Here is a 12579-nt window from a genome sequence, read left to right as displayed (position 1 = left end):
TGCGAGGTGATGGGAGGAGCCTCCCCCGGGCCGCCCCGGGACAGTAAGCGGCTCACCGGGATGCGGCGGGGGGGTGGGGAGGAGAAGGGAGTGAGGAAGGGGGGGCTGTGAGATCCGTTCCAGCCCAGCCGTGTTTGTGTGCTTTCTGTACGTTGAACACAGCCGTCTCCCTTGTCATGAGCCTGGCTGCGCTGATGGGACTTAGGAAATAGCGGAGGCATCGGTCCCACAAGCGCTGCGCTGCGAATACAGCGGTGGATCAAAGCGTTGTCGGATCTTAGCAAAGCCCTGGCAAAGCTAGAGGAGAAAAAAAAAAAACACAAACCGACAGGTCTTCGAGTAGAAAATTGTTTCAAGTTAGCCCGACCTGAAGATTTTCCCTAGGAGATTCAAAGCAGTGATATCAACGGTGATGAGAGAAATCATTGCTCTGATCTCCAAGAGCATTTGAAGGACTGTGAAGACTCTGGAAGTCCAGAAAATGGCAAACATTGCCTCTTTTTAAATGGAGAGGGTCAAGACATCAGGGAACTAAAGAGCAATCTGTCATGTTTTGAGTAGCAGATCTTGTTCAATGATTTCCCTGTGAGGAGTTGATGGGGGAGGGTATTGGTTGTGGGGCACTGAGATGTCCCGACTTGATCCCTTTGCCCCCTCAGAGGGCATATCACTGCATCACCCCCTGTGCTGGCAGAGAAACACGCTTCATTTCTAACAGAGCCACGGGCTGGGGAAGGACAGGAGGGCTGTGACCCCCATTTCTAGCTCAGGTGGGCGCGGAGATGTGAGACCTCATCCTGCATCTTTCCAGCTGTGCTGCCAAACCTCGGCTCAGGTGTTTGGCGTCAGGGATGTCACTGACCATCCCATCCTGATCAGCCTTCTGTTGTGGAAGGCAGCAGGAAGGGAAGCATTGCAAGAAAGGATCATTTACACCAGAAGGAAGGGGGAAACTGCATTACTGCCTGCTTTTTATGAGACAAGAAGCTTCTGAGGTCTGCTAAAAGGTCCAGATATCACTTCCATCTAATCCAGGAAGAGACTGGTAGAAAAATTCCTTGCTCCAGCCTTCTATGCCCCTCATCCCCAAATTCCTTTACTTTTGTGTGAAAGAAGACACAAACAATCCTCAGCATCTGCAGCATGGAAAAGCCAGAGCCCCGTTTCCAGCAGCGAGGACTTGGATCTCAGTTCCATCCTCGCCCTGCAGCTAACAGCACTTAATCCTACTGTCTGTTTTATCCAGCTGCTTCTGGCTCCACAGCTGCATATGCGAGAAGGAGAAAATTACCTTGGCTTAAGTACTCAGTGGGCACTTTGCCTTGCTAAATATTGTCTCCAGAGATGTGATTTCCGAGCTTTTTTCCAAAATCAACAGGAGCATTGTCTCTTTGGGAGCTGCCTCCTACCCCCAGCATAGCACTGCCATCTTCCTATTGATCCCAATACCCGTGCGTGAGTCTGTTCTGCTCCTTGCAGATGACCCAACTTTGATGTGGAATTAAACCCGTAAGGCAGAACAAAGCTCTGTCCTGCTGGCTCCCTGCCAGTCGCAGAGGGATTCCTTCAGGCCTTCTGCTCTGCCTGGAGCTTCCACGTTCCTCTGGAAAAATTCACCTGCTGCACAGGTGGGCACAAGCAGGGCTGCTCACCTCTCAGGTCAAGAAGAGCTGGTTTGGCAATATCACTTGTAGCAGAGCCCTTCTACTCCAAGTAAACAGCTCAAACTAGCCAAGGGAGGCCTTGAGGTGCATTAGCAGAACTGTGGACAGAATGCCCTTAATTTATTTCTGTTTAACCACCCTGAGCAGCACAGGCATCAGGATTGAATTGTAACTGCAGGCCTTCTGCCTTCCCACAGGGATTAATGCCATTTATCTAAGCTACTTTAACACTCAATTTGTATTAATTATCTTGATTTTCCCTGCGGGTTAGCACAGAATGGCTCTAAACTGTGTGGAAGTCCTTTTGCCATACTAGCGATGCTTTAATCCTAGACCAGTTTAATCCTGGAGTAGATTAATCTAATGTGAAATATAGCTTTTGACTTCCAAAAGAGAGCAGCCGTGCAAGGCGCTAATTAGGGCAGCTCTTCCATTGCAAACTCCCAGGCTTCAGCAATGCTTGCCCACTGCTTCTAAGTCCAGTGGTTTCTCTGTGTGTAGTGCACCCTTAGCAAATACAGCATTTGTAAACCACATCCCCAGCTCTATGTAAGCAGTCACGAGCTAGAAGGTTTTGGTGGCTTTGCTGTGAGTGACCCCAGAAAGCTTTCTTTTCTCTGCTGGTAGATTAGACACAGTCCATTGCTTGGGTAAGAGGAACTGTGCTCGTAGCAGAAGAGATGGGGTAACACGTCAACACATCCAAAGAAGTCATCTCATCTCACTGCAAAAAGAAAAAATACAGCAAATGGCAGAGCCGTGTGTCACCCTTGCAGAAAGCAAGAAGCACTATCAGGCACCCCTGCCAGGGCTGGGATGTTTGAGTGATGGATGGTGAATATTTAAGAGACCTTTGAAGAGTTCTGATGCGATAGGTAATTTTGAACAATGCTTTTTTTGCCTGTGTACACAGCTTGCAGAGTGTCCTTGTTAACCAGGCACACCGTCACATCCTTTGGGCTCAGTCCAAGGGTTGGAGAGGTTGTGAAATCACCTGCAGCTGCTTCTCTTGACACAAAAAATACTTCATCCTGTACTAAGCAGGCACTGTGAAGGACACAAGGGGTGAACAGTGGCACTTTCTACCAGCAGAACCACCCCAGCTTCACATAAGACCAGTCCATCAAGGAACCATCTGCTCTTTCCCTTGCACCAGGAAGGGAAGAGACCCTCTGTACAGATTCACATCGAGTCTTCAACAACGAGGCTCTGGTGTTCAGTATTTTCCAGGACCTCTTCCTTTCCTTTTGTGCAAGGAAAGGCATGCAAGGACTTTGCTAGAGAGTGCAGTGCCACCATCACTGCCCAGCAGCCAGCTCTGAGCTCAACCCCAACAGGCAGCCAAGGAGGCAGAAGAAGAATCCCAAAGGGTCCCCAGGCTCAGGTTATAGCGAGTCTGCTGTGTTAATCAGTTCAATGGACCAGGGAGGTTGCACGTGAGACATCTCTCAGAGTCCCAAGGCACTCAGAACTTTGATCACTGTGGCTGTTCGTGCCTGAGGTGCGGAATTTTTACATAGAAAAGGAGAACAAAATTACCTACCAAAATTTCAGCACAAATCTGACTTCAGATTTGCCTGAAGTCAGCTGTTGAATAGTACCCTGATAACTGGGCAACACATCACTGAGGCTGTCTTCAGGTTCAGAACAAAGGGAGGAAAATAAAGAGCTTTTACAGCCAATCCTATTCCTTTTATTTGACATATTTAGCTGAGTGCTTCTCTATGAAACCATCCACAGCGAAGCCATCCTGCTTCACAATCTGCCTGTAATGCATTTCTAAGAAAAGAGACAGAGACAGTGTCCTGCCTTTGGGGTTAATCTTTGCCAGGGAGGGAAGAAGACAGCAGGGCTCTCCGGGCTTCCAGCCTCTCCAAGTCCCCCCTCCAAGAAGCTACAAGGATGTAAATCTGTATAAGTCGTAGAATCTCATGCATTTTTAATGGTGATTAGCTGTGGGAAAGAAGCTACAGAGAAAGCGGGCAGATTTACTGTCTCTTTTAGCTTATAATCACATCTAGATGTTTTTTGTGGGTGCCTGGTTTTAGACTAAGCCATGTAATTGATCTCATGCAAGGGTAACCTCCTGAAATACAAGGGCTTGTGTCACAGGACTGATCAAATGAATGTACCTCGAGAGCCCCTCCTGCCCTTGAAACATCAGTGAGCTTACTGGGGCTATTCATTAAGAAAAAGCTCCTGGGGAGGAAACGTGCAAGGTATCAAACAGGCATGGAAAGGCACACCTGTGATCAGCAAGAGCCTCAGAAGGAACCTCCTTATCTCACAAACCCTGTCAGGTCCCTGACACGGATAGAAATGCAGCCAAAATGATGTCCAGGTGCTGGGAGCACCGCACACCTGGAACAGCTGGGCCGGGCTGCCTGCCAGCTGGGTCATGGAGCATGTTATCTTTATAATTAAAATTAATTCCCCAAAGTACTTTCTCCTCTTCCCCAGGCACAGCAAACAGCTGGAGGCTGAGATTACAGATGCTGATGCCAATTAGAGCTGTGGCAAAGTCAAGAGCATGGGGAGCATTAGCACAGAGCTCTGCTGCAGAGAGCCCGTGCTCGGAGCTCCTCTGCGTTAAGGAACAAGGCAGCATCCAGCTGGAAAAAGCCATGCCTGACCAAGAGCCCAAGGACAGCCTGGGCAGCCCTGTCCCTGCAGTAATGCACATTGTCCTCCCCCAGGCAGTTGGATAAGGGATGGCTTGGCTTGCTCCCAAAGCATCTCTCATCCCAGTCCCATGGGAAACCAGTACATTTGCCAGCATGCTAGGTGAGACGTGCCATCACCCCCCTTCTGCCAGCTCTTAGCAAAACGTTCAAAGGATTTTGTTTTTCCAGTGTGTGTCAAGTACCTAATACTTTATTCCTGAAGAACTGGATTTTGTGGCAGGTTTCACCCAAGGGTTTGGCTCAAAGCAGGCATGGCTTTGATCCAAATAGCTGAGGTCTGCTCTAGCAAAGCCCAAATCTCCTAACACAAAGGTTTTGCTGTCCTGCCCCACAGGTACTGCTGTCAATTTCAGAGATAACTAGCATGTCCAGCATCTTCCAGACTTCAGAGCAAATGGGCACACTTTCAGGAATGTGATATGTCAGTGATTTCCTCTCATCCCCCATACTTAATTTTGTTTTTAAGCAGGTGCCAACCCAGAAGAATGATACACCAAAGCACAGCACATCTCTGCCATGCCCTTCTGGACTCTGCTGCCCAGAACAAAGCAGAAAGGCATAAGCAATCCAAGGGAATCCCAAAGCATCTTAGGAGCTGAGTGCAATGTAGACAGATAGACAGACAGAGCCATGCACATCCCTCACATCCCTAGAGGATGATAGGATGGGGGAGATGCTTCTCTCTGCTGAGGACTCCTAAATCCTGGCATCTCCTATGCATGGGGTTATTTGCTCCTTGCTTCATCACTTGCTGCTCCGGAGGGATGTGTAGCCTCAAGGAATGGTTCTCCTTCCTCCTCCCTCTCCAAGGCTGGGACTTGAATGAACCCCAGATATTTGTCATACTGGGCACAGGAAGGTGCATATTCCCTGCTCACAGGGGGATCCTTTAGGGTTTGCTGTAGACCATTTGCACACACAAGAGAAACAGGGATGCCAACAAAACAGAGAGGGAACATGGCTTTCCCCTTTGTTTTATGCATTGCTTTAAGCACAAGCCTCCAAAAGGGACCACAAACGTTTCTCAGGCTTCTGTATGAGGGGCAACAAGGAATTGCTGACTACTCTGCTCAGGATCTGGGACTAACTGAGTCCACCCTGGGATGTGGGAGCTGAGTAGGTGTTTTTCTGAGGTCCCACTTAGCCATGTATTCTAACTGTCCTCCTCTCTCCATTTCTTCAGACCACCTACAGCTGCCCCCACCATATTCCTCTCCTGTCTGTTGCAGCGAAAATTGCAGATCAGGTGGCAAAGATTAAAACCACTCCTGAAACCATCCTGTGCAAGAAAGGAGTATGTGGAAGGCTAAATCCAACAGTCAATCCCCTTATTCCAATTAGATTCCTTTCTCTTTCAGATTTGAGGGTGGAGAAAACACCTCCCATCTTCTCTCTGTAGATAGCAGCGTTGTGGCCAGGCCCTGGGTGCTGGGGAGGGTTCACCTGAAAGCATGAAAAAGAAAATCTTTATGACACACATGGGCTCACACACGTACATGTTAAGAAAAAAGAAAGAATGGGGGAGGTAGAAGTTCCTGAACACCCCGTAAGCTGATTAAAGGGTATTTTACTTTTACGTAGGAGGGATTTAGCCGCACAGTTCCGTGTACCATCTGACCTCGATAAATTCCCATGCCATCCATGGGTGTTCTGCTGGTTGCTGTGGGCTTCCCTTTGACAGCTTCATCAGGGCTTGTGATGGCACTGCTGGACCTGTGTAATGGATAAAATGGTCTCTTGCAACCTTCTCAGCCCATTTGGGCCCCTGTGCACTCAGCCATCTCAGGGTGACCAATCTCAAAGAGCAGCACAAAGACTGCAGGGCAAGGAAGGTCTATCCATGAAGAGCAGTCCCAGAAGATCCTGAGTTGCTGCTGTAACACAACCTGGTTATGGACAGTGGACAAACTGGCAATGGATGCTACCTTGTAAGGGCTGCCCTGGATAAGCAGACACCCCAAAGGCTGGACAGGCTTTCCCAGCCCATAGCAGGAGTTACAACACCCACACAACACACTAGAAGCATTTACCTGGCTTGCTCTTACAACTTTTTGGAGATGTGTTTTGGCGGACAGTAGAGTTATAAGCTGATGCATGTCACACTGCAGGCTTGTTATCCTTTCTGTCTCAGCAGGGTGACCGCAGCTGACAGCACGGCTGCTGTGAATAGCCCTTGCACCCGTGGCAATTGGATTTCCTTAATGCAGCTCATCACGGGTCTCTCCATGCTGTTTTAATCAGTGCCAAGCCTGAGCAGCGCTAGGCTTGGCCACACTCCTTTATACCCCATCACCTTTTCACTCTCTGCCACTGCCACAAGGCAAACCCCATTCTTTGTTGCTAAGCAGATAAACTGGGTTCCTTCAGTTCTTGTTCTTCTGGTCTCCTCTCTTTTCTTCCTCCTTGCTCTTTTCCTATCTTGCCTGGCAACTGCAGGAGCTCCAGCTGATCCCATCACCACTGATACCACTTCCAAACATCTTCATACAGTATAAATAAAGAGAGAACAGTCGTAGTCCTATCTTTTTCCCTCCATTTCTATGTCACTGGTAGCAGTAGTGTTTGAGAGCTTCAAAACCCAGCAAAGGCAGGGAGTATTTCCAGGGTGTTTCTATGCATGCATCAGTATTTTCCCTCCTTTAAAACTGTAGTACAATCTGCTCTTGCCAGACCTGTAGCAGTTGTGCTTGTGAAACCACAGCTTAAAAAACACTGTCTTCTCCTACAAGAGCCCCACCATTCCCCTGATTGGAGAGCGTTTGCCTGAGAAAACACTACTTGTTGTTCAGCCAGATCATACTCACTGAATTGTCCTGTTAATTGCAAACAAAACCCATGCCAGAATTTAAAAAGGAAGAAAGAACAGAAGATGAAGCTCCTATCAAGAAGTAATTAAAGCCAGGAGGGGAGATAATGATGCCAATCATAATGAATCAATTGGTACAGGGGTGTTTGCCCAACAAATTACCGTGATTATGCACACAAACAGGAGCATCAGCAGAAATGCAGCCCACTGAACTGCTGTGAATGACCTGATGGGTTTCGAGAGTAATTAAAAGGACATTTCAGCCCGGATACATTATTTGCTATTAACCACAATTGCTCATATTCATATCTTTACCCAAATAATTGCTTTTGATAAGGGCTGTAGATTTATAGGGGGCTGCGGAGAGAAGCGGGCCAGTGGCACATTGTGAGTTGGCTGAGAATCCAGAGCGAGCGCTTTGTGGTAAGTACTGCTGTACTGCTGCGGTCAGGCTGGGTGGGCTGCATCCTCCCTGCTCTCCAGGCTTGGGTGGTGGATTGCAGAGCCACTGCCATGAGGACATCCATCTCCCGAGCAGTCGTGCTGATAAGAGATGGGGCTTTGTTCCTCTGGAGCAGATAGAGGAAAGAACAGAGACCAGACAGCAGCTGGAGCAGAGATACGTGGTCTTTACTTTTAGGTTGACTGGGCTGATGGGCACTTTCAGCCAAAAGCACTTGCAGTGGAAGTTAAGAAACTGAAAATCTACCTCCTCCCTAGGTCTGGCTGATCAAAACAATTCAACAACAGTGCGATACAAAGTGATTATTACTGACACAGAGGAGAAGTTCTGCAATAGCTGTCGCTGTCGTATTTGAAACGTCCTATCTATTTTTTTTATTTTTTATTTTTTATTTCATCCCCTTTGAAGCCAAATCAGGCAGGAAAAACAAAACCAAAAGCATCAAAAGTGTGTGAGATGGAGCTCACAGATCTCTATCCATGAACTTTTTCTGCTCTCTGCTCTGCAACTCGCATTCAACAGTTGTGCCATAGCTTGCTGCAAACAAACGTCTGTATAAATCCCCTCTTTTGTCTTTTCTCTTCTTGCCCCATCTCATCCTGCAGCATCTCTAGAGTTGAAAATTACTCAGGGGTGTGGGTAGAAAGAAAGTGGTACAGGAAACCAGTATTCCTTTAATGCTCTTTGTACTGTTGAGTTTCAGGCTGGAATAAAACCAGATTGGAAGAGTTTTGACATTAGGTTAGCAAGGAGTGTCTGAGAATTTCTCAGAGTGCAGCCAAGAAAGCAAAGCCCACTCCTTTCAGGAGAAAGAAGAGTATTTCAAATTAAAGACATAGCTTCTAGTATCCGCTGGGGAAATGTGAGCATCTTCTTACAAAGGCACATACGCATCTCTGCAGTCACAGAGCCAAGAGAAGAGATTGGAAGTAAAAGGAAAGAAAATGCAATGGCTTGTGATGAACAAAAGGCAATTTTCTTCTTATTTCAGTAAGAAAACAAAATACAAGCTGCCGTTGTTACTGAAAACGTGTGTTTTTTCTTTTTTCCCTCTTGAAAGATTAGAGGAGAGACGGATATCAGCACAAGTGCGGGGCTTTTCCTTCCCTTATGAGTAGGTGAGTTCTTTGTTACAGACCAATTTTTTTTTTTGCCTGATAATTTAGAAGTGGAGAAAAATAGATTTCTCCTGGGCATCCTCGAGGTATATTGCTAACTGTCAGTGTGAGAAGTTTTCATAGGTGTTTGAAATCCTCTCCCTGCAGACTCAGTTCTCAAGGCGCTTATGATAGAGTTTATTTCACATGGTGGTATCACCAATGAATTATCTCATGTTAACTCATTCTCCCTGTGTATTCAAGGCGTGTTATACCGAGTCCCAGCACAAACATCATCTATGACAGGCACCCTTGGGTCCAAGCTCCAAAATGGCATGCTGGTCATGGTGGTAGAGTGGCAGCTACGACTTCCTGGCACCATGAATGACTTGAACTGTTCATCTTTCATATTTTAAAGATACGCCGTCTTTTTTGGCAGGAATTCCTGACTAATTCAGTCACAGTTATGTTATTTATGTAGCCATGTCTTCTCTGTGGCAAATGATCTCTACGAAAGATTCAGATCATTCGTTCCACCCACCATACAACTCTGTGCTTTAATTCAGGAGCCAACATGGTTTCCTTGATGACTGGTCTGAGTCGGCTAATTATTCCCATGATCGTCCTGTCGCACTTCTCAGCATCTCTTCCATCCCGAGAGAGGTAAGCGTTCCTTGTGCCTCTGCTTCCTTTTTCTCTGTGTCTTTTTGCTGGAAGAGCCTGCCAGCCATAATGCCAACTTTTTGTCTTCCTTCCAGAAGCTGCAGCTGCTTGGTTGTTGTTCTATTTTTCTTCCCCAGATGGATTTAGTTCAATGAATGTAAACGTTGTAAACATTGTTTTTCTTGCTTAAGTGTGGAAGCATTGATTGGACTTCACTGAGAACTAAAATCATGACCCCAAACAGATCAAACTACATTAAAAAAGACACTCCTGAATCTGTTTTCCTGCTAAGTACTTGGTAAAAGGAGAATTCTCTCTTCTAAATAGTTTAAATATAGCAGTTAAGGTATGTGGTATGACTACCATCACCTACCTTGTCCTCAGGGTTTGTGTGTCTGGATGCTCTTTTTCTTCATCCTCCACTCTCTTGTCCCACACTTTTGTGCTCAGTTAAGTGTTAACCAGACATCCTCAAACCCCCATATTCTTGATAAGCTGATGATATCAGCAAAAAACAAGAGCATGGTTTTGCTGTGTGATGGTTAGGAGAGAGATTTCTTTTAAATTCTTAAGATAAGTATTTTTTCTTTTGGTGAAACTGCCAAATCAGCACAAATTCTTACCCATCTTTGCCTGGGACCCTCTTTTCTTGAGAGAGCAATTTTAAGTGCCCATTCTTCCCCAGTTTTAAAACCATGTCTTTCATTCTCTTCTCATCTCTAGGACTGAGAGACATGCTGACGGGCTTTTCCACAGTGAGCTCAGCAAGATGAATGACAACGCTTACGTGCAGCAGCTAGTGAAACACCTGGTGGGACTCAAGGAGAGGTAGGGAGAAGCTGAATCCAATCTCCTGGCGCAGGGAGAGTGGGAGATGAGATTCCAGCAATGAATGAGAAGTCCATAGGGCTGAGCTTCTTCCAATACCAATGCCAGTCTCAGTGCTGGCCTCATCCAGTGGATGCAGAAGATGGGAGGAGACAGAAGGGAGGGATACGGGTCTCCCAAACAGTGGAGAAATTTCCGAGTGCTGAGATAAGTTGTATGGCTGGGAGTTGCAGTCATTCTTTTGTTTTTTTCTTGCTGCAGAACTCAGAGGCACTCAGATGGATTGTTCACCAGTGAATACAGCAAGATGAGGGGAAACGCTCAGGTTCAGAAATTTATTCAAAATCTCATGGGCCGCAAGCGCAGGTGAGAGCTCTTCTTTCTCCTGCTTCATGGTGGGTCAACCTGCCTTCCAGAGAGCAGAGCTGCTTCTCAGCTGTGGTGGTTACCCTTCTTTACTATTACTGCTCTTATTATTCATTATTTAAAGCAGCAATCCGGGCCTGGTCAAAACAGAAGTGCAGGAGAAGGAGAAAGAAAACAGCAATGAGGACCTTTGTTATATGTGGCTGTACCAGAGCTTTTTGAACAGCAGGTGGGTGTGCTCTGCCAAAAGCTGCGCTCTCAGGGGTGGTTTGCAGAGCTAACAAAGCAAATGTTTTGGTCAAACTGCGAGGTGGCAGGAAGATGTGTGCAATCTCAATTGATTTTTGTCTCCGCATTCGTGGTAATTTCTATTTCTACCTGCTGAGCCTGCCTGGCACTCCGTTGTGCTTTATCTAAAGTAATGTTGACATTAAGATTTACAGCTAAGATGTGCCATATAAAAGCCAGTAATGAAAAAATAATAAAACCCAGGGAAATGAGCTAAGATCCTTTTCTAATGGTAGAGTTGTTGTTCTGGACTAAGCTGATGGCACAGCTCATCAGAAGACCCAATCCATTCAGGATTCAGGAAATGATTCAAGCACACCCTTCAGGATGTTGTACCCCAACATCTGGACATTGTGTCTTCCCAGTGGACAATTGTTTTCAACTAGACATCTCAGTATAAAACCACTAAAAATAGGAGGAATAAGCCAGCTCTCCACATTGCCTAGAATCATGAGGGATGGTCACAAGGCTGGAGCAGCTCTCCTATGAAGAAAAGCTGAGAGAGCTTGGGTTGTTCAGGCTGGAGAAGAGAATGCTCAGGGGAGAACTTACTGTGGCTTTTCAGTACTTAAAGGGGGATTATAAGATGGGGAAAGAAATTTTATAAGGGTTTGTAGTGCCAAGAAAAGGGGCAAGGGCTTTAAATAAAAGAGGGTAGATTTAGATAGGATGTAAGGATGAAACGCTTCGCTATGTGGTGGCAAGGCACAAACTGTCCAGGGAAGCTATGGGTGCCCCAGCTGAATGGGGCTTTGGACAAACTGGTCTGAAGGAAGGTGTACCTGCCCACAGGAAGGGTTGCACTGGATTGTCTATAAATGCCCTTTCTACACCAAACCATCCTGGGATTCTGGGGTTCTGTGATACTGTGGTGAGGTCAATAACCTTGTCTGTACATCTGTGAGGCGTTTGACATCAGGTAGCAGCAATCCACGCCCCCCCTATCACACATCTCCTCCTTATTATCACCTCTGAATTTTGTTGGGTGCCCTTTTCCCTTTTCCTGTGGTCCTTTCCCACAGAAATAACAAACTACTGTTCATTTTCACCCTCCCCACAGCCACTCAGACAGCGATGCCAAGGAAGCTGCTGAAGTTACCAGCCAGTACATTTGCCCCCTCTGCAGCTGGTGACAGATGTGAAGGAAGAGAGATGTTTTTGACTGAAGGTGAAAGGAAAACCAATGTTCTGTCAGAAACAACCGAGGAGATGATTTTGCATGCAAACAACCTTGAAAATAAAGAGAAAAGTCATTGGATTTTGCTTTGGAAAAACTCTTGAGATCAGCAAATAAAATAAAATAAAATTCTGGAAAGCAGCCAAAAAAAAAAAAAAAAAAGACAACCAACAACAATAAAACCTCTTAGATAATCAAGATTAAAACGCATGTTGGTGTGAACTGGTGTCAATAGGTGGAGCTTGTGCAAAGCACATCACTTCTACTGCGTTAGCATCTGACTGTCTAATTCCAAAGTCCAACAAAGATATGTTAGCTATGCTTGGGCTATAATTTGGGAAACATAGTGAAGGTGTTTCCTTTACTAGGTGTTGGGCCATTAGGAATGCAAGGCAGGGGCAAGAAATGCTTAGCCATGCTTCCCCTGCCTATAGACAGAGGCACGCTGGAATAGCTAATGGCTCTGGCCACATCTGCTCAGGCTGAGGCTCAGCACTGCCCACAGCTCAGCTGTACAAAGAAGCCAGCAACAGAGCTGGCTCC

General features: G+C 46.4%; 1 protein-coding gene across 1 annotated transcript; it reads left to right on the top strand.

Annotated features, from left to right (window-relative positions):
* The first annotated feature begins 8606 nt into the window (after nt 1–8606).
* On the top strand, nt 8607–12059 carry SCT (secretin). Its single transcript, XM_090142014.1, has 6 exons — nt 8607–8735; nt 9281–9377; nt 10101–10205; nt 10467–10571; nt 10699–10800; nt 11920–12059. The coding sequence occupies exons 2-6, from the start codon at nt 9289–9291 to the stop codon at nt 11990–11992; spliced, it is 474 nt and encodes a 157-aa protein (XP_089998140.1). The 5' UTR covers nt 8607–8735; nt 9281–9288; the 3' UTR covers nt 11993–12059.
* The last annotated feature ends 520 nt before the right edge of the window (nt 12060–12579 follow it).

This window comes from Phasianus colchicus, chromosome 5 (assembly GCF_987193195.1).
Source record: "Phasianus colchicus chromosome 5, bPhaCol1.hap1.1, whole genome shotgun sequence".
Taxonomy (NCBI): Eukaryota; Metazoa; Chordata; class Aves; order Galliformes; family Phasianidae; genus Phasianus; species Phasianus colchicus.
The sequence above is the reverse complement of the archived record's forward strand: the minus strand, read 5'-3'. Positions and strand labels throughout refer to the sequence as shown.

Excerpts from the sequence above, each read along its gene's own strand:
- SCT (XM_090142014.1), top strand. The coding sequence starts at position 9,289 with ATGGTTTCCTTGATGACTGGTCTGAGTCGGCTAATTATTCCCATGATC. Across the intron at positions 9,378-10,100 it reads TCTCTTCCATCCCGAGAGAG|GACTGAGAGACATGCTGACG; the intron begins GTAAGCGTTCCT and ends TCTCATCTCTAG. Across the intron at positions 10,572-10,698 it reads CTCATGGGCCGCAAGCGCAG|CAATCCGGGCCTGGTCAAAA; the intron begins GTGAGAGCTCTT and ends TATTTAAAGCAG.